The 27,125-nt window shown below is 36.5% G+C and overlaps 1 protein-coding gene across 2 annotated transcripts in view; it reads left to right on the top strand.

The window, feature by feature from the left end:
- Window positions 1-27,125, top strand: part of LOC131052321 (NAD-capped RNA hydrolase DXO1) — a 222,787-nt gene that overhangs the window by 21,640 nt on the left and 174,022 nt on the right. For both annotated transcript variants that reach the window (XM_057986955.2, XM_057986954.2), the window contains exons 5-7: window positions 8,149-8,228; window positions 8,517-8,540; window positions 8,825-8,949. In XM_057986955.2, coding sequence (XP_057842938.2) covers window positions 8,149-8,228; window positions 8,517-8,540; window positions 8,825-8,949 — 229 coding nt within the window. The remainder of the gene's footprint in view (window positions 1-8,148; window positions 8,229-8,516; window positions 8,541-8,824; window positions 8,950-27,125) is intronic.

Genomic DNA, 27,125 nt, shown 5'->3' on the forward strand with positions numbered 1-27,125 from the left:
GAAGAGGCATTGGCACAGAATTCAAAAAATTTGAATCCCAATGCAGAAACAGAGGCAGATGCAAGTATAGACTTCAAAAAATGAAGTGCGGCGGGCACAAATTTCAAGAAAAAAATTCCGGCTGATCCAGAAAAATCCGAAGACAACCCAGAAATCCTTGCGAAAAACCTAGAATGAATCTGCTATCGGAATTTGGATCCGCTGGCTCGAAAATCGAGGCACCCAAAAAATTCTGACGATGACCCAGTTGAGATGTCGAAAAACCCACCAAGAATTTGCAATCGGAAAAAAAAATTCGACTTGAGCTGAAGGGAAAAAACCCTAGTCGAAAATGCAGATTTCCGTCCAAAAAATGGCTGAAAAAATTTGTAGGAGGGAAAAAAATCGCGTCGCATGGTCGCGTGAAATGCAGGAGAGATGGGTCGCGGGAGATGGCAGAAAATAGCCAGAAAATAGCTGAAAACCTTATTAGTGCAGCCAAAACGAACTGCCAAAGTAGCAATTTCGAATAAACAAAGAAGTTTTAAAAAAAAAACTATAAAAAATTCGTGATGAATTTTTAATTGAAAAATTATTTCGAAAATAACCAAGGCTCTGATACCATAATACAGATGCAAAAGCATATGGATTTCAAAGAATCGATGTTGTTCAATTAATCAAAGAGACAAAACTCCTTTAAATAGAGTTACAAAGACGATGTTTCTAAAAGAAGCAATCGTTAACTAGAGGCGAAATTAGAAACAACTTAAATGACCATTAATAACAGAAAGAGAAAGATATTATTGTAATATACTGGAACCTACATCTTTCTTTGCTTGGGATTGCTCAACACTTACATTGGCCAAGATCAATGAACCTTTAGTGCCTTCTTCTTTTTCAGGGTCTTCAATATTTCCAACTTCCAAGGTGGACATCTCGATGTTTTGTTTTGCCATTCTACTCTCAGCTTCAGGAGACCCTTCCAAATCAACCATCACTGTACTTTCTGGCAACTTTTTGCCCTTGTTCTTGGTTCTTGACCTGGTAACACGAGTTGGCACCACCTGCAACACAAGTTTTAACAGATTTATTAGACAACTTTTTGAACAGGAGAATCTTCGATTACTAGTTTTCCTAGTCTCTGTTTTCGTAGCCACTGCTCAGTTCTACGGATAACAGGGAATGTTCACATTTGAATCTGATCTTTCTCCTTCTTATCCCATTCTATCTCAGGGATTAGGGAACCCTGTACTTTTTCTGCATATTGTGGGTCAATCAAATCTTCACCATTATCCACAATTCCCGTTATATTCATTATGAGTTGAAAGGAAATAATCTGGTCCACTGTAAGCCTGGAGAATGTTCTCCTCCTCACTTCAAATTCATCTCCGCAATCCTCCCAGAAATTTTAAAGTTGTGAAACATGAGAGAAGTCCTCTTTAAGGGCTAAATGCACCCGAGTATAACCTTTGCTGTCAAAATTTGGTCGAGCTGCACAGTGTTGAAGGTCAAGCTTCTTAAAACCAACCTCCAGGTTCAAAGCATCAGAAACAGAGTGACAAATGTAATAACCCAGCTCAACTGGGAAAGAAACGCTTGAATCTTGTTTGGCTAGAGTCTTGTCAATATGAGCAAGCTGCCTGCATAGTTCAATTAGCACAAAGCGATCAAAGGCAAACCTCCATAATTTAAATGGTTCTCCTCCGAACCCTCCAACCCTGATATAGGTGAACCGAGGATACTGAATGAAATAACTTCCATATGTACTCACTAGCTGCATAGCCTCATCAGATAATCGCTTGTTCACATTTCCTTGCAGTTCATAAACCAGTCTCCCTGCAAATACATCATGAACTCTTCTGAAATCCTCATGACATTTCTGTAGCTGAAGGTGCGGATGGTAATCATAAATTTTCATCCCATCAACCCATTCTGCATGATGCAAACCTGGCCAAGGTCTGACACACGCCAAACAATAAAACAAGTATGAGGACGTATATAAATTCTTATTTCCAAGGCAATTACTTAGCCCTTCATGCAATCTCTCAACAATTAATTTTGCCCAATCTATATATCTCTTCTCATCCAATATGACCTGGATGAAAAAGTACATCCAGTCTTCCCAATAAAACGCCTACTGGCTTCCTTTTACCTTATGCAGCAAAATGACAATGTCCCTCACTTCTTTAATCAAATGCTCTCTAGTTAAGGGCTTGGGCAGTCTGGAACCACCCTTTTGAAATTTCAGGAGCCAATTTCTGGCTATAACACTTCTGTACTGGGTTTTCTTTTCTGAGAAAAACCCATATGAGGTGGTTATTGTCCAATCTTCATACGGCTCTTTAGCGGGAATTTTAAAGACAACCATAATAGTTTCCCTATTCACATTCAACAAGACACCCCCATTTGCATTTCTGATACATCTATGTTCGGGGTCATACTTGTTCACGCATCCGAGTACTAACTCAGGGCACTGTATAGCAGAAGGGAAAACTGAAGCTTCTATTAACCCACTATCTACAATCCTTCCAATCATGGGTGAACCAGAGGAATTCTTAGCTCTTTCTAAAAATTCATCGAAATCAGCATGAGCTAGGGATGTATCCCCAAATTCTGGAAGGGAGCAACTAAGATCTGATTCTGGCACCGGTTTTGGTGGAACGAGTCTCATTTTCAAAACCAAAATAGGCTGCAATAACACCCACTACAGCTACTACAACAAAAATTAACAATTTCTTCCTTGAAGTGCGATAATGACAGAGATGGTGAAGATTTTCAACTCACCTTTCATGCAACTGAGTGTCTGCTAATTCTGAGAAAATTATCTCCAATGCCGAAGCTCCGCCTTTCTTAATTTAGCTTTTTCATGAAGATACAAACCTTTTTTTGTACAAAAACGATATAAATGGCTAAAAATACGGTTTCATGATTACCACATCTCATTCACTCGTGTTGAGTGACGACGGAGATGACACTTCTGACACCCGCTTTTATTGCACAACACTTTGTGCAATCTCTTATCAGAAAAATGATTGTCATCTTAAGTTAAAAATCTTTTCAAATAAATCACCGAGAAGCCCGGAATATTGCCCTTTAGGCCAATCACTTTCTTCCATCAACCTCCGCTCTAACAAAGCTTCCATTTTGAATGTGGTGCCGCTGAACCATTGAACTTGTGAACTCTTGAACTAGTGGATGTTCAACTGTTCAAGTTCATTCCCCGGACGAGCCTTCTGCACAAGTTAGACTTGCCGCAACGAAGACATAGTATACAAAGACTCGATGAATCAATGAACCGATGAACTATTGAACTAAACCTTGGGTTCAAACAAAAGGTTCAAAGACACGAACACTTTAGACATAGAGACACATCGAGCGAGACAAACTGACTATGCTAAAGTTGACACACTTTGTCTCGGTATAAATATTCCAATACAGAGAAAAATCAATGAATGCAAAAATAGGGGGTAACACACACATACTTATATCAATATATCAATATCTATAGATTCTATACATTTACATATATGAATATAAACAATAAATATATACATATACATTTTTCTGAATGTCCAACAAGCAAAGGCTAAAAAATACAAAAAAGTAGAAAGCTGAAAGATAAACACACCTAACAGAAAAAGTGAGAAGGTAAAGTCAAACAAAATAAAGCAGAGGAGAGACAACCAAAACAATTGATAAGCAAGAAAGCACACCAAGGAGAAATAACAAAATGCCACTGAATATAAGCGAATTTATATAAAATGAATGCTACACTAGGAATAAATGTATAAGACAATATATAACTCAATGAGGGTAGATAGAATTGCGAACATCCAACCAAATGAATCATGGAATGAGAAGAAGAAGAATGTTTGACTCTAATGCAAGGATTGAACTAAACATATGTAAAAAGTGAGTGGAGATGAGAGAAGAATGAAACCAAATGAGTGAGGTAAATAATATGCAACAGAAAGTAATAACAGGAGTACAATGTAAGGAAGAGCAACATTAGAGTAAAATAAAATAAATGTAAGCAATCAAAGGGAGAGAGTGGGAATCCAAAATAAACAAGACAATCAAACTAAACTTAGATAAATGGATATGGATAAATAACATCATAGTAAGGGCAAAAGGAGTAGAAGACCAAAAGGATATCTAAAAATATAATTGTGAAATAGGTTCAGAGTAATCATATTTGAGCGCATGTATACATAAAATATTAGTGTATAACTATATATACATAAGTGTATATTTATGCACATCAGAATGAATAAGAGTAAAAATGGGTAAATAAGAATGAAAAGACCAGAATATCGAAGCAAAAGGGTGAACTAAAGAAATTTAGATTCTAATTATATAAAAATTTAAATACAAAAGAATTTAAATAACAGAAGATATATATATCAACATAAGAGAAAGTATGTAAGTTGTTGCACTGCAGTGGAATATTCCTCTTGGAGGGGAGGAGTGCCCACTTAAGGTGTAGAACAGAGTGTCAGCCTCCTATTGGTTGTGCAAGATAAGATATGCAGGGAAAAGCTTAGGCATAAGGAAGTGTGCACACAAAACAGATATGGGTGTGCATGGGAGAACATAATAACAGTGGCAGAAATAGCAGATGTAATGTCCCCTAATCGGATTTGGTCTATTTTAACCATAATCAATCTATTTTCAAAATACTAATGACTTAAACTAACTTGATTAAGAATCAAGTCTATCTTACACGAGTCAAATCTGTGATATTTGATCTTTCTTTAGTCTATCAAGTACTGGCTAACTTACCATATTAAATAACCAATCTTATTCTGATTCATATAAATCCTTTACGCATCTATTAATTATTATTTGTATAAATTATTGCATGATATAAAGTAATTTCTAAAGTATCATGTAACCTTAACTATTTTATTAATATCTATTATTATCAATATCTATATTTACACATCATTATATTAATCTCATTCTGATTTGAGTATATATATGAACTAAATAGTATTATCAATTATTTATGGATTACTAGTAATCCTTTTATATTATTACTATACAACTAAATAGTATTACCAATTATTTATGGTTTTACTAGTATCCTTTTATATTATTATTGTACTATTACCACATAAACAATCCTAATTAGTAATGTGTTTAGGGGCTGATATTGGCAGACAGATCTGACGCATGTCAGATCTGGTCTGCCACTGACTTGATATCCTTATTAAATATATGGCACTCTATGTTAATATTTTCATTAATATTAACCTCTGCATGGAAACATTATTTCATACAGTAAAAGTATATCCCCACGCATACCATCAAGGTCAATACTATTCTGATGTGTTCTGATCGGTGGTTCCCCATCATATGTATCCCCTTTGTAAATCTGTCTTTGAATTATTTATTCTCTTTATAATTTATATACACATTGGCTGGTGTATGTACGTTAGAGCCTCCTCTCCCATACCATAAATAAGAGCACAGAATTTATTTACATATTAAGTTTGGTTATTTATGGTTTGATTAAATTGTAAGAATTTGTTGCAGATTTTTGTTTTGGGAATTGAGTCATGATTGGGTTGCCCAGCCAACCCATGCTAAGCCTCCCTGGTCTTATTAACATGGTGTGGGTCTTATTTTTCCTGATCATACTCTGATTTGGGGATGGAGTCATGACTGGGTTGCCCAGCCAACCCATGCTAAGCCTTCCTGGTCTTATTAACATGGTGTGGGTCTTATTCTCCAGATCACACTCTTTACCCTGGTACATTATTAATATAGGAATCGTATGGGTAGCATAGTGGAGTTCTCAGTTTAATCAATCTAAGCCCAGGAGCATATCTTAGTCCTCCTGGCATATTGCAGACTTTGTCATCAATAGGTGGGCTACTTAGAAAGAAAACATTAACCCTATTACCCATCTAAGCCAACCTTCCCTCCATGGTTTAACAGTTTATCATGTTTGACCAGATATTAATTAAATGGTACCATTATTTGTATTACCATTCATTGATTATTTATTTTGATGTTCATTATGTTATTTGACACCATTGCTCATTTAACAGATTGTATTAAGTATATACTGTATACCCATGGTATTGTCATCTTATTGAATTATTGACAGTTCTGGATTACATTGCAGTTATACGTATTTTATGCTTGCTGTACCAGTTATACAGAATGCGAATTCATTATAGTTATATACAAAATTATGATGTGTTTTATTTCCTTATTATTAAATAAATACCATCCGATTTGCACTATGTATTTCAGAAGGTTATTAACAGATTTAATAGTCTGATGAAATTTGTATATAATCAGAATATTACTTGACTGTTTATTATCACTTATATTGGATACGGTGTTCTATTGTTATGTCACTATAACTCTATTCTTTAGAGTTGACGAGACATACCTGGCGGAGTCCTTTCTGAATTCCCTTTGATTGCTTTACACCCCTATTGTGTTCAATAGAGTGCGGACATGGACTGAGGCAACTTGCGTGGTGTGCTCGGTATCTTCTCTTCCTTTTCCTTTATCCCCCCTATATCCCATTTGACTCCCACGCAAGCTTACCTTTTATGGTGAGTGAAAGGCACGAGCAATGGGAGAGTCGTGATTTATTCTTGAGTCACGTCCTCCCATCTTAATATATAAGGGATTCACTTTAATTAATCTTTTCGTTTGGTTTAATACACACTCAGCCCAAATGAATATTTAATTATTAACACTTTCTTTAATTATTAACACATTCTTTAATTATTAGTTTAACTAATTCAATGAATCTTTAATTATTAAATAAATGGATGATGAATCAGTACCAAATAAGTGTATTAATTATATTTAATTTTTATTTGTATTCTTTTGTATCTTAATTTTATTAGTAAATTATTTTTCAATTAATTACATAATAAATGATAATTTATTATTATGATGAAGAATCACAAAATCTATTATTAATTACATCACCCGGATGTGGGGTTATGACAACCCTCTCACTTTAGAGGAAAATTGTGAAGTCTCATAAATGAGACGATTTTCTAATATTATTAGATGTTAATTAATAAATGTTTTAATTATCGTATTTATTTAATCACAATAATCCAATGTCCAAAGAGGGGTTATGACAGCAGAAAATAACCAGAGATAATAGCAATGTTATTTTACTAATCTAAGTAAACATTACATTTATAACATACACACAGAAACTGGGAAGCATTTCAAAAATAACCATCTACATTTCTCCATAAAGGCTCATATGCTTGTCAGTCATTACCCTCTTCATACTAATGGCTTTCATGCCGCCTTGCTTATCGACTAGCACATGCTAGGCTAATCAATAGCACATGCTCCTTGCCTCTTTTCTACTCTTATGATCATTTATTACTCTTATGGTCATTTATTACTTGCTTATTCATTTCTTTTTACTATTTACCTGTTAACAATGAGGTATGCCATACAAGCTTTTATTTATACAAGAAGAAGTTTGAGAACTGTTATAAAATAGGGTTTTCCCTGATCATGGTCAACGGCAGCATCAATAAGGTATGTGATCTCTGGTGCAATTACTGCATAGTGGTGGCTTTTGAATAGTGATTTGTATGGGCCTGTGCCACAATTTGTCACCTGAGTGCTACGTTGACTGCTCTGCCTATGTTTGATGGTGCTAAGCGTCCTCAGTGGAACTCTGTGTGGCGTGTAGTGAATCTCCTATGTGCAAAGGGTCATACAAAATTTCATTTTTTGGGCCTGACAGTTTATATCATATTTGGTGTTGATTTTGTCTAATTTTGATGTTTTGCTCAATTTCCTTGAATCGGACATGATAATCTCCTCTATAGATTTATAATTATTATTTTTTAGAAATATTATGGATGCTCAAACATGTGTTGTCTGCTAAAATTGCAATTTTTGTCACGTTTAGATGCAGTTTGAAATGGTGAAATAAACATTTGGTTTCAGGATTAAGATTCTCTAATAGTTCCTATTCCCAGTTCTGAATGTTTAGAATTGGCTCTGAATTTGAAGATTCTTCTGCAAGATTGTTTCCTGTTTTTGTGACCATGATTATATTGAGTGTTGTATTGTATTTAACTGTAAAAGCTTTTCCCGATCTAGATTATGACCTGCATATGCGCAAATCATTAATTGATCAGTTGCTTGTACATGTGATTACAGACTTGGAGTGTCATGGATTCGGTGACCTGCTTGCTTGCATAAGGAATGCAAATATTCCACTTACGAATATTCATTTTGTGGTAAATCTTTATGTACTTTACTTTTTGTAGGAGCTATGTATGCTTCATAGCTTCTATTTACTTTTTTTTCATAAAAACTTAAGGAATGGTTGGATGTAGCCACAAGTTCTTTAATAGGTTAGAGAAGGTTTCAAGATTTATGTCTGACCTCGTGTGCATGTTTTTTACATGTTTTTAGAAGTGTTTTCTAGTAAATGTGTGGGCTGTTCGTAAAGAGACACACTTGTCTAGTTCTTTTTGAATTGGTATAGATGTTTCTAATAGATCTGTTGTTTTCCATTGTAACAGACTTTTCGTAACAACCTTAACAAGGTAAAGCTCTTTTTTAGTAAATTTTAAAAACTTTTCAGGCATTTCATTCATTTGTGTACTGCGGTTTGTTATTAGGTTTCTTTGGTCTCATTGTTTTTGTGCAATGGGGATAACAAGGTTTTGATCTTGAGAGTGCTTGCCAGTTCTGTAGATTATAGGAACTCCTTGACTGCATAAATAATATTGGATATCCTTATCCTTTCTGTAATTTCAATTATGATTAAGGACTAATAGTAAGTTTCCTTTTTCTGTCAGTAGTTCATGCGAGAGTTGTGGTTGTGCAGATCTTAGAAACTGCATACAACCGGTTTGATCCGTGGGAGATGGGGGTGCACAAGAGAAATGGAACTGTTTATCTTGATGTGCATAAGCTTCCTGAAAGACCACAGACTGAAATAGACCGCCGAAGGTATAGTTCTTTCCTAAAAAAATACTTTGCAATCGATGATTCAGTCATTATCTTCAGATTGGCGTCTTTGTACAAAAAAGGCATTCGAGGAGTACATTTTTGTTTAAGAGTAACTCATGAAACTAGTCATCTACAAGCTCAAGCCTTAATGGAAATAATTCATGTCAATAGGGGTGTTGTTAAAGTTTATGGAAACATTATTAATTAATTTCCTTTGTAGCATTGATTATTTTCCTGTGCAATAAATATATTGTCTGTTGTGCTTGCAATGTCTATCACTCTCGTTGCATATTTTGGAGTTAATCTATATAAGCAGCTCCAGTTTGTAATCTTATCATTCACTGTAATAATGAACTATAAACTGTAGTCCAGAAGAAAGAGATGTTAGCTACTTGAAATTAAGATCATTAATAGCTTATTATCTTTGACTGGTGCACAGTTTTCTGCTGGCATCATTTCATCCCTGTGCCTATTTCTTAATACTGGGCCCTGGCAGCTGTTTCAGATGCTAGGCGGTTCTATTATTGGTCTGTCTATTCTAGGCAAATAATTTTATAGAAAAAAAAATGCATGTGTATGAGAAAGAGAGGCTAGGAGTATAGTAGTGAAACACTGACAGATCTTCCTCAGCTGAGGATTGAGAGGCAAGATAATATGATGGGTTTTGGTCCTTCCTCTAGCTCAATTACATGTTGAAAACCCTGATTTGGTGGTAAACCTAGAGGAATTTTGTTGAACACCTTGCTCTTTTATCCAAGATGGATTGGATATCAACATGATAGGGATTCCCATCCTTGTGCCCTCCTAGAGTTAACTCCAATTGCTGAATCCTTCTGTTGTATGGAATAGTAAATCCATCAGCCATGATAACATTAAACCCTTCAAAACCCTCTGTCCTCAAACCCATCTTAGCCACCAATTCTTCAACTCCTCTCACACAGAGAGAGTGATATCTAGGTGCTCCTGAAAGTACTGCAAGTGTGCTAACTGAATGCTCTCTTCCTTAATACTCACGCTCAACCTCATCCACAAAAATCTCAAGTTCAGACTCTTTACCTCATAATCCTCATTGGAGACCACCTATATGTAGTTAATTTGTCCTTTCCCCAAACATCTGTGACCTGGTTGCCATGGCTCTCTACAAGTGGAGCACAATTTTTTCCTGCGGAGTTCATTCTTGGATTTCTCAACTTTGTTTGGTTTTGGGGGTAGCGGGTTGGGTTGATGGAAACTCTTATGAGGAGACTTCTTTTGTTGAACTGGTTGTGCATTCTTCAAGTAGGATTTGTTTTTGGTTATTGTGTCCAAATTTAGAGCCCTCCTGATGGCCTCTTGCAAAAAATTCGGATCAAATGCCCTTATCAAATCCTTGAGTGGTTCAAATAGCCACTCTACAAAAAGAACTATAAGTCTCCTCTCTATCACATCGGGGACCATCATTGATAGCCTTTGAAATTCTGCCACATGTTGCTCAACTATGTTCTCTTGCCTCAATTGTGCTAGCTCTCTGAAGTGAATCTCTAGATCCTTTTTATCAAACCTTTTCATCAATCTTTGGCTGAACTCCTCTAAGGTAGTGATCGAACCATGTCCTTGGGTCACCATGCCATGGTAACACCACTAATGATCCACACCATCTAAGTGAAATTCTGCAAACTTGATTGCTTTATCCACATGCATGGGGTATACAGAGAAATAGTTATCCAATTTCTGCAACCAAGCTCTAGCTGTAACCCCATTGGAACCACCATAGGTGAGCATAGTGATCTTTTCCAACTGTTGTTGTATATCTCTCCTTGGCTGATCTTGATATCTCCTTCCTCTACGATGATTAGTTATTGTTTTCATGTCATAATACTCCATTAATGTCATGACATGGTGGATGGCTAGGCTTAGAGCACTATATTTAGCATGATACCTTGCCATCTCATCATTAGAGCTAGGTGGTACTTGCTGCTCTTCATCAACTGGGTCCTCTTCCTCTCTTTGCAAAAAATTGGCTTTGAATGTTTTAGCTGGTGGATTGATTGAAACTCCACCATTGGCTGAATGATTTCCTTCAGCACCATTGGGATTGGATCTCCTAGCGTTCCATTGTTGGTTCATTTCCCTCAATGTTTTAACAATCTTTTCCATGGACTCTCTCATGGACTGAAATTCTCTGGCCAGCTCTCTGTTTTTGGTCCTAATGACCTCTTGGATGTTGGTTTCCTCATTTTTTTTCAACCATAGCTGCTTCTTTTTTATTTTCCCTTTGCTGCTACCTGATTCGATGATCAGTCTTCTGCATAAATCTACACCAACCCAACGCATTGGCAAGAAACAGTGGCTTTGATACCCATGTAAATACCTCGAGGGTTTACAACTAAGTTACCGGGTTTGCATATTTTGGGCCCCAAACGCGAACCGGGTCTGTGCGGGTCCGGGTCTGCGTTGGGTTCGCCTTGGGTCCGCCCAGGGTTCGTCATTTTGCCTGTGGGTTCATCCTGGGTTCGTCAAGGCGAACCCAAGATGAACCCACAGCCAAAATGGTGAACCCTGGCCAAACCCGGGCGAACCCAGGCAAACCCACGGGCTGGGCTGGTCAAAGTCACCTGGCTTTATAATATTAAAAAACTAATTTTTGTTTGAAATTCTGAACTATCAATTGGCATTTGGCATTGATCAATGATGAAGTAGCATACTATTAAATGTATTTAGATTTGCAATTTTGTATGTTTCTTTAAATTTTTGCATATAATATATATATACACATGTACAGATGAACCCAACCCACGAACCCAACCCATGAACCCAAAAGGCAATTTTTTTTTTCCTGAACCCACGAACCGGGTTTGTGTCTCTGAACCCACTCCCGAACCCGAACCGGTAACTTAGGTTTACAATTGATTAACCAGTTTCAGATCTGTGACTACAAACCAATTCTTCAACACAACAATAATGACTCAAAAAACAGTAATGCTCAGTTATCTAGCTTTCAAAAGACGATTTAATTTCAAAATCAAAATCCGTTACAAAATAGATGCACGGCTAGTGAAAATCAAAGGGCTTTTAGTGAACCTGGTCTGATGCAAAACAAACAGCAGTGAACTATCTTCAACCTCCCCACCAAAATTTATTTCCCCAATGGTGAATTCAATCTGATCTAGGGCGAGTTAATGGTGGCTTGGGTCTGATGTAGCTCCTTCCAACTGGCAAGAGTTTTCCTTTGAGCTGACCAGGTATCCTGAGGCGTGAAACCCTCAGGAAATGACACTCTAATTGCCCTAAACCTTTGGACTTCTGTGCAACGAAATGGCCTAATGAAATTGTGCCTTCCGACACTAGATTCCTGTAAGGGTTTAGGTCTGAAATTGCTTTTCCTATTTGCTGTGGTAGGTAATCAAAACTTATATATATATATTTCAACTCCATACTGTTGTTGGGTGCAAGTCCTCTGATCTGGAATGATGGTGCTGCTCTGTGATTGCTGCTTGATAGTCCTTATTGATGAATGATTATGCATGTTACTGGCAAGCCACAACGCCAGGGTTTCGAGTGATATATGCACAACTACTCTTTGTGTTCCATCCAGCTTCCTTGAAACAACAGTAAATTCTTAGTGCCTACAACTGGAAGTGCGCAGGTGACCAAAATGGTGGATGGTGGTCTACTAAACCCTAGCATAGAACCTTCACACCAGTGAAAAGCTGTAGGAAGATTCTGTTCAGAGCAGTTTTGAAGATATGGTAAAAGATTGTACTATAGATAGGATGATTGTCAAGAAAGAAGGCCAGGGTTTGGCATCCTAACCTTATTGAGTAATTGAGGTTTTTCGTCTGAGCACTCACAGTCAAGATTTCTCCCAATTTTCTCATCAACTTTTTAGATGATTGCACCTAACCTGCAAACACACCCTTATACTTGCTTATGTTGGCACCTAGGACCTAGAATTGGGCGCCCAAAATTTAAATTTAAATTTTATTTTATTTATTATTATTTATATATTTATTTTTATTCAAATATAAATTATTTAATAGGGGTATTTAAAAGTGCCTTTTAGGATTGCTGAGCTGACCTAGCTAGGTTGTGGATATGACATGGCTTTAACTTCTTGGAGTAGTAGACAATATAAACCACTTTTAGAGTTGCAAAATGATCTTAGAACATACTTCCTCTTAAAGATTTTAAGGCCCCTAACTTTCCGACCTATATAATTTATCTTCATTTAAAGGGTGGGGACAGTTAATGCCTTGGTTTTTTGTATAGCCTCTCAAAACAACAAGATCTTTTGTTCCCTTTTCCTCTTGCTTTAGTGTTACTAGGGGATGGTTCAACAACCTTTCTTTTCTTGATGCCATCCACTATTTCATTGAAATTGGGGTCTCCTTTTCTTTTATCAACTAGGACTTATTTTAGATTTAATAGTTGGGGTTATATTTGGGCCCCACCTTTTTTAAACAGTGCACAATTATATCCATAATGCTCCCAATATTACAACAAAACAAGCAAGACTGAATACTACATGAAACAAAACATACAATGGCTATTTCTGTAATGAACCCAACTGGTCCATTAAATGAGAACATTTGTTTTTCTTTTGACATGAATCACATGGCTGCTATTTTAAACAACAAGAGGGTAGAATTTTTAAACTCATTCTAATCAAATAAAAACCACTTGGACATTTTTTTGACATGAATCACATCGTTGCTATCTAAAACAAGAAGTGAACCCAACTGGTCCATTAAATGAGAACATTATTATTTTTTGACATGAATCACATGGTTGCTATTTTAAACAACAAGAGGTTAGAATTTTTAAACTCGTTCTAATCAAATAAAAACCACTTGGACATTTTTTTGACCTGAATCACATCGTTGCTATCTTAAACAAGAAGGCCCTAGAATTTTTAAATTCGTTATAATCAAATAAAAACCACTTGAACATTCATTAATAATAGATAGATAAGAAGAGAAATAAAATAACACTTTTACATAATACAAACATCATTAGTATTGACGTGTTGCATGATATCTAAATAATGGTACAATGTTTCAATAATAATAAAATGTTTAAATAGTAGTACAATGTCAAGTGTAGTCTTTAATATTATCTCTGATAAACCAAGTCTTCGGCATTTGAGTTGCAAGAGGGAGAGCATCATCCGAGTGCTTTTCCTCCAACCACAGGTCGGTGGTCCCTGACACACCTTCATGTGGAAGTGGCCCTATCCTTAATGAGAGTAGAAGATTGAGATAACTCTGAGGTCACCATTTCATCTGAGAACTAGTGTTGTGTGCTAATACAAACATTCTATCAAACAACAGTAGATACTGTCTAATTAAGTATGATTCATCTGATTGATTTGGTGCTTTAGACACTCTGAATTGACAATGCAAACAGTTATTTTGCATCACTTTGGCCAAACATTTCAATAATAAATATATGCGTACCTCTTTCTCAAATTGGTTATTGACAATAAAGTTTCACACAAAATCTTTTACAACTGATGTTTCCAACGTGCATATCATAAGCCAATGTCATTACATTTCTATACTTAATTTTTACAGAAATCAACTCTTTTCCTAAGACTCGTTTAATTCTTTACATGTGTCCTCATGCATAGCGAACAATATAACATATGCACAGGTATATCTTTATATATATATATATGTTCATACTCAAACAGCCTTATATCTTAGGATTACTTCAGATTATTAAACAACATCTAATGATAATGTATGTACATCTGTGCATCCATATGCTTGTGGCATTCATTTGTACAAATGTAAATGCATGATCAATCCCAAAGTATGATTTGCATCAGTGAAAATAATCATACTCATATTGTAATGCCCCGCTAGGAACCCTATAGGGAAACAACACATCTAGGCAACTAAAATGTGAAATAATTTAAAAAAAAAAAGATTAAGTGCATTAATTATAACATTGCACGTTTAATTACACAAGCGGAAGTCCAACAATGACATCCTAAAGGGTTACCAATGAAGATTACTTCGAAACTAAACAACTACAAAAAGGTTAATCCAATTATCCATTTAATTAGGAAATTCAATTGCATTTAATAAAACCATTCTTATAAAACTGAATTCCATATTGAAAGATTTGAAGTGTTACAATATATTTATTTCAATGATTCATTTACACATAAGAAGAAAGAAAACTGAACTAACATACATTCCATTGAATTAAGATTACAATATTCAATAATTACATGGCTTCCAATAATACAAATGAATACATAGGTTACAATGCCAAGGATTACATAGTTTACTGATACAATGACCACATGGTCTCAAATATACAATAATCTTAAACATGAGCTGATACAAGAGTCACGAACCAAGAAACACCAGCGAAGCCGATCCTCGCATGAAGGTATGAACAAAGATATCCGATGGGAAGTGGCACTACCACTCGACCATGTGATCCCAAAGTGGAACCGCCCCACCGTGCTGGGAGATAGCAGAAGACCCTCAAGCAAGCAAAACAAGACAAGTACAACAGTATAACATGACTCCGCAAAACCCATGTGACTCAACTCACAAACATTGGTGACCCTAAGGAGAGAGTGTCATCGCATGGTTTAAGGTGGTTACCCTAGATAGGTCTCCATAGGTCCTGGCCCCCATCCTGGGTTACTCTGGTAACCTCTCCCGAACCCCCGGCTCCATCTAAGTATCATGCGGACCCTACCAATCCCTTCGTGACGACAAGGTGGTAGGTTTGCCATTCCAGGCCTTCTCACCACATCCCGAGCCTATACAAGCACTCAACCATGTGCGAGGCACATTATCTTAATTAAATATTTTAGCTACCCACCCCCTAATCAATTATTAGGTTATCACTTCTTAACTGACTTTCGAGGGGTTATCCTGCCATCCTCTTTGGGTGCGGTCCCTGTTCGAAAGCCACTCTCTCTCATAGGACATTAACTGGAATGGTCTCTCTACGAGAACTCTATGGTGTAAATTGATAGCCATATCTAATCCTGACAAACTACAGGTGAAGGATGCACAAATCATAAACCCAGGATTGACCATTGGAATAAAACACACAATGGCTCACATCAACAGGTCTACACAACAACACCTGACCAAGGGGTATAACCATCATACGACATAACGACAACTCAACCAGAATTGCAACGAAATTAAGCTTTGACTACAAATACCATTTACACTAAGATCCTAATACAGACAATCTTTTCTTTAAACAGTCAAAAGCATAAAATACTTGCAATTAAAGATATTCCAGAGAAAAAGAAAATACAACTATATTAATAAAAGAAATTCAATGTTGTCATTTGTCCAAAAAGGCTATATTAAATCACATTAAAATTAACCCCCTAATCTTATGTTCAAGAATAATTTACAAATACCCCCAATTAAATGATTTCCATAACATAAATTAAATTCCAAATTAAAAATATATATAATAATGTAATATAATTACATGAGTATATATTCTTCGAATATAAACCATATAATTATATCGTATTTAAAATATATATAATAAAATGAAGATTTAATTTTCCAATAAAATAAATATTAATACTCCAAAATAACATATTAAGGTAAAGAGAAAAACTATATATATATTTTTTAAACATATAAAAAAAATTAAAAACGAAATAAACATTTGCAAGGAAGGCAGTTTGTTTTTAAGTTTACGGTAGCCCCTAGCTAACCGCAGGGTAGTTTGCTACCATATGGTAGCAGGCGCTACCTTGGGGTAGCACTGCTACCTCATGGTAGCACCTGCTACCTTAGGGTAGCATTGCTACCGTGGGGTAGCAGGCTGCCGCCTCCCCCCATTAATTTTTTTTTTTTAAATTCAATTTAAATTTATATACAAAAACAGAGATTAATAAAATCTCTCACTCCACTCTGAGACAACATAGTCTAATAATACACAAGAAGAATATAATTTTATATTTTTTTTTTGTTTTCTAAAATTCGCTAAGATTTCTTCCATAACATTTACTGGCAAATAAATCTTGCCAAAAGATTCAAAACTCTAAGACAGAACTGAGATTGATGAAAACCCAAATTTCTTTAAAAGGGAAAAACTTCTTACACGAACCATAAGAAATAAATTTTAACCCATATTTCTAAATCTCTTTTCCAACAGGAAGAACACAATCAAATGCACAGGAAGAATTTATTTGAAGCAACGGAGGGTAAATCTGGCAAAATTTTGCCAGCATAACCGCCTACATTTTCACAAAATCAAAGCTAGATAATTACACAGAAAGGAAATAAATAAAACACTTAACCATATACAAAATCAAGACTCAACCAGAAATGGAAGACACAACCATATTCTAGTAAATTTTTCTTTTGCAAATACACACCAGAAAACTACAGAGAAAGGAAAGATATTTGAGCTAATATTAAAAATAAATAACTAGGCAGAAGCTATCCAACCTTGGAAGCTTTCCTGGAAGATCTTGAGGAAGAGCTCATGCAAGCAGATATCCACGCCAATCCTTTCTTCCAAATCCTTCCTTCTCCAACATGCATCCAAGAAATTTTAAAAACTTCCTCCTACAGATTGCTGCCTCCTTCCTGTGAACTCCCCAAAAATAATTTTTTTGAAAAATATATTTAACCTAAACCTTTTTAGGTTGAAAATATTTTCCTCTCCAAAATATAATATTCCATTTTTAAAACAAAAAGGATTTTATTTTATTTCGTAATTTCCACAAAAACAAATGAAAATGCAATTTCCCCCAAAAATCATTACTTTCCTTCTTTCTTTTCTTTTCTCATTCCCATTTAATTAACTTTCTAAAAAAACATTTAAGGAAAGTAAATTTACTTTATTTTATTTATTTCTAATTTATTTTAAAAAAACTAGAGAATAATAAATGCATTTTAATTTTATTTATTTTCCCATTAAAGTTTAAATAAAATTATATTTCTAAAATCATGCAATTTGCAAACTAATTAAGGAGAGAAATTTTATTTTTAAAATCTAGAGAACAATAAATGCAATTAACTTATTTTCTACTAAATTTAAATAAAATTATATTTCTAATATAATGCAATTTGCAACTAAATTTAATCACTTCACTTAATTAATTGTTTTCATAATCACTAAAGCATTATAATTCATAAATTAAATATGCTAACTATAAAGTGACGCCATAAACTCAATTAATGAATCCAATCTACTAGGGCACACAAACCGAGAAGACCCAAACAAGGATTTTGAAAGTCAAACAAACCGACTCGACGACCGAACAAAACCAAAAGGGACGATCGACTGGCGACACTCACAAGAGTGTAACTGAGGTACAATTAGGGTCAACCACTATCTCCTCCACTCCCATCGGACAAATAAGGCACTCTCAGACCTGTGAAGCCAGGTGGAGACGATACCCTGTACCTACCCGGTACTTGTACTTGCAATGACCTGCATTATCGAACCACACATGCATATATACAAATATGGAATACACGGCACACACATCGATGAGGGAGAATCGTGACGTTCCTTGTTTCACTGGAGTGAGTGAAGGAAAATCATCCCCTCGCATCCAATACACTCGCAGACACGCAACATATAATTACACATTGCATAGATAAAGTAAAGTGTCAGTACATAGCAATAATCCATAAATACCATAAATCACAAGTACTGAAATACTGTAAATAAAGTAGGCATCCCATATCTAGATAAAGCATGAATTGATGTCATATAAGTCTGAATAACATATAATGGTAATGTATCCACTGAAAGTAAACAATAGTAAAATATGAGTGTTAATAAGTTCAATCGAGGAGGGGTACTACACATATCTTACAAAAATTAGAATTTTGAATTCATTACACATTAAGCTGATCTGCAAATACAACTTTGACATACACCACATATTGTCTAGGTTGTCTTATAGAATGTTGAAATTTAGCTTCATTAAATAAATTATTTACTTTTCCTTTATTGTTTAAAACTCAGAGGCTTATCATTCTCTGTTTCCTAACATGGTCAAAACCATTGAATTAACTGAGTTATGATGATATAATCTACAATTTATATTGCACAAGAACAATAATAATATACCATTGGTGTTTGCTAACACAATCATTCAAAGTGATAGGGCCAAGACATACTTATGATAATACGTCATTTAACTTGCACACAGTACATTGATACAAATATGTACTATAGATGAAGTCTATCACCTGCTGTTGTGGTATTGGCAGAACCAAATCCAATAACTAAGCTCTTGTTAAAACACTTGGTGACAAGTTAAGCTGAGTTCCTAGCGCTTAGATAAAGTTTTGCCAGAACCTTGAGGTCTTCAGCACATCTATATCTGAGATAATCTTCCCTGAAATTCCGTTTAATCTAAAGATTTCTTGCATAAATTTTCTTGCTTTGTTGGGTGCTTCATTTGTAAGATATCCTGGTATAAAGTGAGCCACCTTAGTAAGTTTATCTACTACCATAAGAGTTGCATCATGTCTATTTGTTGACATAGGCAAGCCTTGCACAAAATCTAGGTTAATCACTTGCCATTTCCTCTCAGGGATTTCATGGGGGTATAATATTCCTATTGGATGTTGATGGGGGTATAATATTCCTATTGGATGTTGATGTTCAACCGTGAATCGCTAACATTTTGGACATCCCACCATGAATCTTGCTGCATTTTGTTTCATTCCTTTCCAAAAATAAAGCGGCTTCACATCCACCAACAAATTTTTCACTCTTGGGTGATTGGAATATGGAGCATAGTGTGTTTCTTTCAACACAAAAGTCCTCAAATCGTTTTGATCTGGAACATACAGTTTGCCATTAAATATCAGAAGTCCTTAACACCTGCTCTTGAAAATTAGAGTGAATTGAAAGTTTCGCTGCAATGTGCCTCCTGCGACTCAACACATTGACAACTTCGTTCTTTCCCATTAGGCAACTTTATTCTGTGTTTGACGTAGTCATAAAAAACACGTCAACAAAATTGGCACTAGAAGGAGGGCCTGATCGCGATGAATTCTTGAACAGCTGAACTCAAAATGATATCAATTCATATTGGCGAGGAGTAATCTTAAGGACTTTTTTCACCCTCCTCCTGCAACCAACAGAATTGGCGCTAGAGGGAGGGCTGAATACGCGGACTCCAAATTCTCTCATTTCAAATTTGTGGAGGTTATCTCAAGCCATTTTTTTTACTCTCCTCCGCAGTCAATAGAATTGGCGCTAGGAGGAGGGCTGATCGCGAAATTCGACTGGAACTAGCATGAGCTTTCAAGTGCAGAATCAGAGATATGTTAGATCTCTTATATGTCAGAAAATTTAAAAAAAAAGTGAAAAAATTAAAAAATCCAAAAAATCAGAAAATTGAAAATAAAAAAAAGATTTCTCAATGGAGCAAGAAGTTGACATTCTTCAACTATGGTGGAAATTGAATGCACAGTTACATCCATGGAGTTTGTTTGAATTCACATCAAGGAATAGTTGTAGAATTCATAACACTGGTGGACACAATGAGATGCATTGTTTAACATTTCTGTCAAGGATGGAATTAGCCTTGCAAGGGAAAGTCTCCTTTTCAAAAGTACATGAGCCCGTTGTACCGGTGAAAGTGGAACTCGAAGCTTCAATTGCTGAAATTGAATTTTTCATGAGGTTCAAGAAGATGGTTAAGGAAGGCCTAAGTATTGAAAAAAACTTGTGCGTAGAGGGCATCTTGTTCCCGTGTTGGTGTAGGATCCACAATACTACTCATTCCGAAGTCACTTGTCCATCATGCAGGGAAGCTATTCACCAAGCTAAGATGCAGGCAGAATTGGAAGAATCGACAAAGATGTACACTAAAGAAAAGTGGCGGAATGCTCACCTTCAACCAATTGACTTAGCATCAAATGAAGAAGGTATTGCCACAACATCTTGTACTAAAGAAAGAACGATTGAGTGGGACAATCAACACAATTCAGTCAAGCAAAAATTTGTATACCTTATGCCGAGGAAAGAAACACCCGTTGAAGTGGAGGTTGAGAAAGTGGTAGAAGACATTCAACCAAATGTAGGCAATGATTTCACAATCAAGCAAGAAGAGAATGTCCTTGATGAAGAGGTGTGTTCGTGCATGCTCCAGATGGAAGAAATGATGAGCAGCTCGAGGCGGGAAGGAATATGTGATAGTTAGTGGGCCGCTGAGATGGAAGTAGAGTATGAAATGCAGGTCGGGTTGGTGCTTGAACCTCTACTCAATATCCAAGAAGAATTGTTAAAAGAAAGTGAGATACGTGAGATGCCAATTGAGGAACAAGTTACCATGATAGAAGTGAAGAATGAAGAGCAATTCGGGTTGGGGCTCAACTCGTTATCAAATATTCAAAAGGAGTTAGCTGGAGAATTGTCCTCTATTTCCAAGTTCCCATTCAAATCCAGCTCACACCACAGTTTGCTCGCCATTGAATGTGATCCCAATTTGCATATTTCAGATGCAAGTGAAATGATACATCACCAGCTTCGACCTTCTGATGAAGCATTGGATGACACGCCAGAATTCTCGCCCATGCACAAAAACCACCAAGTTGTCTCTTTCCTTGCTCCTGAATTTGAAAGCTATGAATTTGATTATGGAGATTTAGGAAGAAAAACTTGCTTATGGATTGATCATGGTCCTGATGAGTTGCCACAATTGTTAATCTTTCCTGGAGTTTTGTTTAAGTTTGAGAGTTGCATTATGAAAGATTACTTTTCTGAGTTTAAAGATAAACCGGCAAGGCTTCAAACCATGACTGATGCCTTGTTGCTCCTGCACATCCTGAGAAATCATGTTAGGAGTTGTATATATCTAGGTCTTGTGAGTATTGTTCGTCCAAAATTTTTGTTAGAATAGGTTTCCTTTTTTTTGTCCCCCCTGTGGGTTTTGGCTTTCCTTTGGTTTGTTTTCCTTTTGTTTTTCTTTGGGTTTTGGTTTTCAGCCTTTGGTGCTGGTTTCTCTTGAGCTTGTCCGCTCAAGTGGTTTTGCTTTGGGTCTGGGGTTTTGGAGTGGCCTAAATTGTTTGGAGTTCCTATTTGTGGGTGGGGTGATGATGTTATATTACACTTATGTTATCAATTGCTCTAAACTATTTAGATCTCTTGGGAGAAGTTATGGTTGGTGAAAATCCCAAATCTTGCTTCAGCGCCACTGAATTTTCCAAACCCTTAGTAAGCTTCATCGCTTACGAGCCAAAGGAATTGACGGAACAAAAACAAAATATCAAAAAAAAAAAGAAGAAAAAGAAAGGTGAAAGAATTATCAAAATATTGGCTTTGGGAATGTGCGGATAACTCCATCGGGGCTATGGATGCCTGGTTGGCAGTGGAGCAATATTCGTGGAATTCTAGAGACAACCTCGTCGGAGCTATGGACGCTTGACTGGTAGCGAGGCAATGTCCCGAATGCTTTTGAAGTATAGATACCTTTTAGCTTGCCATGACTAATTCTAGGAGTCTGGATGATCTTGTGAGATAGGATTAATGCAAATGCACACACTTATGTGATCTCAGATGAACATGCTTTAATCCGAGGTTCTCGCCCTGAAGTGTTTTTCAACACTTCCCTTGCAGATTTTGTTTTATCTTTAAATGTTCAGGAACATTTATTCGGGTGGGGGCTAGATGTTGTGACATTTTCACACATCGCCCCATTGCAAACGGGGACCCCCTACTTTTTAGGCCCTTCCGATCTTTTGGCTTTGTTTTTTGGGTCCTTTCGCAACAATCTTGTCAGTCTCTTTGCTTTGCAAGTGTTCGGGGGTCATATTGATTAAATTTGCTTTTTGGTTTGAGTGAATTTGGTAAAGTCTAGGGCTTGTTTCATCAATTTTAGGGTCTCTGCCTTCAGTGCTAGATTTTAGAGGGTTTCTTTTAGGGTTTTGGAAAAATTGAATTTAGAACTAGAATCGGGACTCTCCAAGGAACCTCCCAGTAAAATTTGAGCGATTTCTAAGCACTTACTATTTTTAGTAAGTTTCATTGCCACCCGGATTGTTCTAATTTTGCCAAAAATCAAACTTACTATTTTTATTAAGTTCTATTTTTAGTAAGTTTCTATTTTTAGTAAGTGCTTTTCTGACCTATTTTGCCCAAACTTTGACATTTTGAAACACTTACTATTTGAGAAAATCTATTTTTGGCAGGATCTCCACAAGAAAACGCTGAAAGCTGAATATCTCTGAAGACGCTGAAGATTGAACGTTCCTGAAGACCATTTCTAAATCCAGAAGAGTCAGAAGGCAGACAAGTTGGATCAAAAAATGGTTAAGTTTGGAACTCCTATTCTAGAAGAGGAAAGCATGCAAAATCATCTAAGTCCACCAGAAATTCACATCAATCCACCAATGTCATCCTGATCTGAAAATGGCCTAAAATTTGACTAAGTCTGAAAACTTGAAAGATCTTCCAAAATCCAGAATTTGCATTATGATTCCTAGGGACCTGAAACCACTCTTAAACATCCTGACAGTATATATGAAATATAACTTAAAGTATAAGTGCCTTTCTTATACTTAAATGTTATATTTCATATATATCCTGATGAAGAGAATGAGGAAAAATAATGAAAGTCCTTCCCCAAGTCGATTCAGCGCCCAAGTTTGGCCAAGGGCGCCAAAGTGAAGTTGACATGGAAAGCATGGCAAATTGTGAATTCCACCACTTAGTGAAAATTCCGCCCTACTCCAAGGGAGGCTGCCAAAGTGGAGTGCTCAAGGAGAATGGAGAAAGTTTAGAATTCCTTGCCTTAGGGAGAATTGCGCCTAAGGAATGTACCAGGGCGCCAAAACTTGATGGTCATGGAAAGCTTCAAAATCACAAAATTCCTTACCAGTGCGGAATCGTTGCCCAAGTCCAAAGGCAGGTGCCTAAGTCCAGGGATCAAGGTTGAATGCTTCAAGATGAGATTTCCTCCATCAAGGTCAAAATTCCATGCCCAGTCAGGAAGTTGAAGAGAAATTTTTCGAGGCATGGAAATAATGAAATTCCTTCACCAAGCTGGATTCCACGTTCAAGTCAAAGAATGAAGAAAGAATGTCTTAGGCATGAAAATCCAAGGGTCAAGGAAGAATGAAAAGCAGAAATAAATTTAACACTCAGAAATTGCATTTATGATTTATTGGGCGAGCTTGATGGATGATGGTGCATTCAATGCACAATGGACGCCATTTTTGGTAGGAAGGTAATTAATTATATATGGGCATAATGGGCATTTATTGTTGATTCCCACCTTGTTGCATCTTGAGTGGAGAATCTTTTAGGGAAAGCCCTAATTAGGGTTTGCATGTTATCATGGCTTGAGGGCTATATAAAGGGGTGACCCCCCTCATTTGTAAAAGGAGGGAGCTTTGCATGAAATTGTTGTGATAAGTTTTTGAGAAAATAATAGTGAAACATTGATCTCTGATGGTGTCCACTTAAGTTATTTTTTCAAAACTTGCATGGTTTCACCTTCCTCACTTAGAGTAGAAGTAGTATAGTGCTTTGATTTCAATGGAGAATGTAATGGTGTTTGATGAATTTCCATGGTTCATACATATTGCATCTTGCTGATTGTAAGTTGCAGTGTAAAGTTTGCCTGAACCCCCTAAATTTGTGCTAAGTTTGATTGTAGATGGTCGTTTGGATTGCGTCTTTTTTGGGTATTCAAATGTACTTTCTCGATTTGAAAATCCTCTAGCATCCCCAGAAGATTGCACCGGTTCTTGCGGAGTTGTAGTTGATCTTGGCGAAGCAGAGCTTGGTTTATTTGGAATTTGTCCACCAAAGCACTATTCATTGTTATCACTGCCCTTAGGAGTAGATTTAGATCCTTCTAAACCCTTTCCCTTTTACTTTCAACTCATTTTAGTCCGTTCGAAGCAAAAGCATTACAAAATTGCCATATCTGATGATGGAGTTCCAGCCACAACAATGAAGTGAAAGAATGATGCAAACGTAAGGCACCTTGGATTACCAACAAACACATGAGCCAACTGAGTTACCTTCGTAGCATAAAGGAACCTTGGAGTCTATTGTTTGAACTTTCTGCAATCTTAGTATGCAATCATACTTTGATCAAGAGAGAGTGAAGTGACCATTAGGCAACTTTATTTTGTGTTCGACGTAGTCATAAAAAACACGTCAACAGATCATAGTGTGTTTCTTTCAACACAAAAGTCCTCAAATCGTTTTGATCTGGAACATACATTTTGCCATTAAATTTCAGAAGTCCATTGAACTCAAATTGATATCTGTCATATCTATTGTCCTGGGGGTTTTCAGACAAGGCTTTCTTAACTTGCTCAGAAATTATCTCTTGCATAATTCCTTAACACCTGCTCTTGAAAATTAGAGTGAATCAAAACTATCGCTGCAATGTGCCTCCTGCGACGCAACACATTGACAAGTTCGTTTTCTTTCCCATTAATGTAACTTATCTCAAAGTCGCAATTTGATATCAATTCTAATCATTATCTTTGACAAGCATTGAGATTTGGTTGTGGGAAAATATACTTGAGACCTTGATTATTAGATTTGAGCTTGAATTGCTTTCTTAACAAATAATGTCTTCACACTTGGAGAGCGTGCACACTTTTGCTAACTCCAAATCATGTGAAGCATAGTTTTGCTCATAAGGTTGCAATCTTAAGGACTCATAGGCCACTACTTGGCCATAGTACATCACCCAAAGCATCTGTGACGACTACAAAGTGACTTATTCGTTCATAAGGTCTAAGAATAGGTATAGTATTTAGCTTCTCTTTAAGAGTATGGAAAGCGTCTTCACATTTTTCGGACCATTTAAACCATTTGCCTTTTTTTTCGGAGAGATGTGATGGGGTTGGCAATTTTTGTAAAGTTGTTTATGAACTTCATGTAGTACCCAAGAAAAACTATAAACTTGTGTACTTAATGTACAATTTTAGGTGCAGGCCATTCCAATATAGCCTTAATCTTCGAAGGATCTATTGCAATTGCCTTTTGCGGAGATCATATGACCCAAATATTATCTCGCTTTTTGAAAGAAGGTACACTTAGACAACTTGCCATACAACTTATGCTCCCTTAGCCGTTGCAAGACAATTCTTAAATGTTACTGTTATCACAAAAGCTTGCACCCTTGCTGAGCTATCAACTCAGCAACCTTGTGAAACATGGAAACAACCTCGAAGTGTGGAACCTTGCGCAAGGGGGTTGAATTTCCAGAGAAGGCTGGCTTCCTTCTCAATCCAGGTGCAGGTGTTGAACCAACTTAACACTTCAAAATTAACTCCTAGGCCTATCCTAACAAATTGTAGAGGTAAAGGGAAGAGAGAAATGTTTGAAATAAAAGGAGGTGATGCACCAAGAAGAGATTGTTCCTCTCCCTACCCAAAATGACACAAAAAATCAACTGAAACACCCAAGAGATGCACAAACTTCAGTTGTATGAGTGACCCCAATGCATGTATGAAGGTTAGAATTCACTGAATGCCAAGAGGGGAGAAGGTTTCCCACAAGGCACACTCAAAAATAAATTTAACACAACATATATGAGAGAAGAACCACAAAACATACACCTATGATGAAGGTAAGCAACCATACACATCATACGTAAGTTGAAAGTAGGCAAGAATGGTAATTTCAATTAATTATAAGGCAATGGCCAAACTTACAGTTGCACAAATGCAAAATATATACAAGAGAAGTGGGAGAGCATGGAATAGCTCAACCCAGTAGGGAGAGAACCCTTTACAATGAGGCTTAACAACTCTTATATAGAAAACTGGTTACAAGAGTGATTATGACCCCTGTATGTCAGTTTGGGAGTGCAGGGAAGTGCATGCACTTGACTTGTACATGCAAGCAAACTAGCCATACCCACAAAAGGCAATTCTGAGAAGGGTGGATTGGCTGACCTTCCAAAGTGAGAGTATGCAGACATGACATAAGTCACCACAACAAGCATGGCCTCGTACCTCCCTTGATGCAAATCCTGCCAAAAACATTAAATGCAGCCCTGTGGCTCCATAAAAGAAGGTGCATGTTACCAAAGCTGTCAGAGCATTTAAAGCTTTAAGTGTCGATCACGCCATCTTGAAGTGTTGCAAGCCAGAAGTAGTTCGGAAGACTTCAGAGACCTGGGTCATTAAAGTTGGGGGAACTTCGGAGATTTGGGTCACCGAAGTTGGGAAGACTTAGCAACTTGGGAA

This window comes from Cryptomeria japonica, chromosome 2, assembly GCF_030272615.1.
Source record: "Cryptomeria japonica chromosome 2, Sugi_1.0, whole genome shotgun sequence".
Taxonomy (NCBI): domain Eukaryota; kingdom Viridiplantae; phylum Streptophyta; class Pinopsida; order Cupressales; family Cupressaceae; genus Cryptomeria; species Cryptomeria japonica.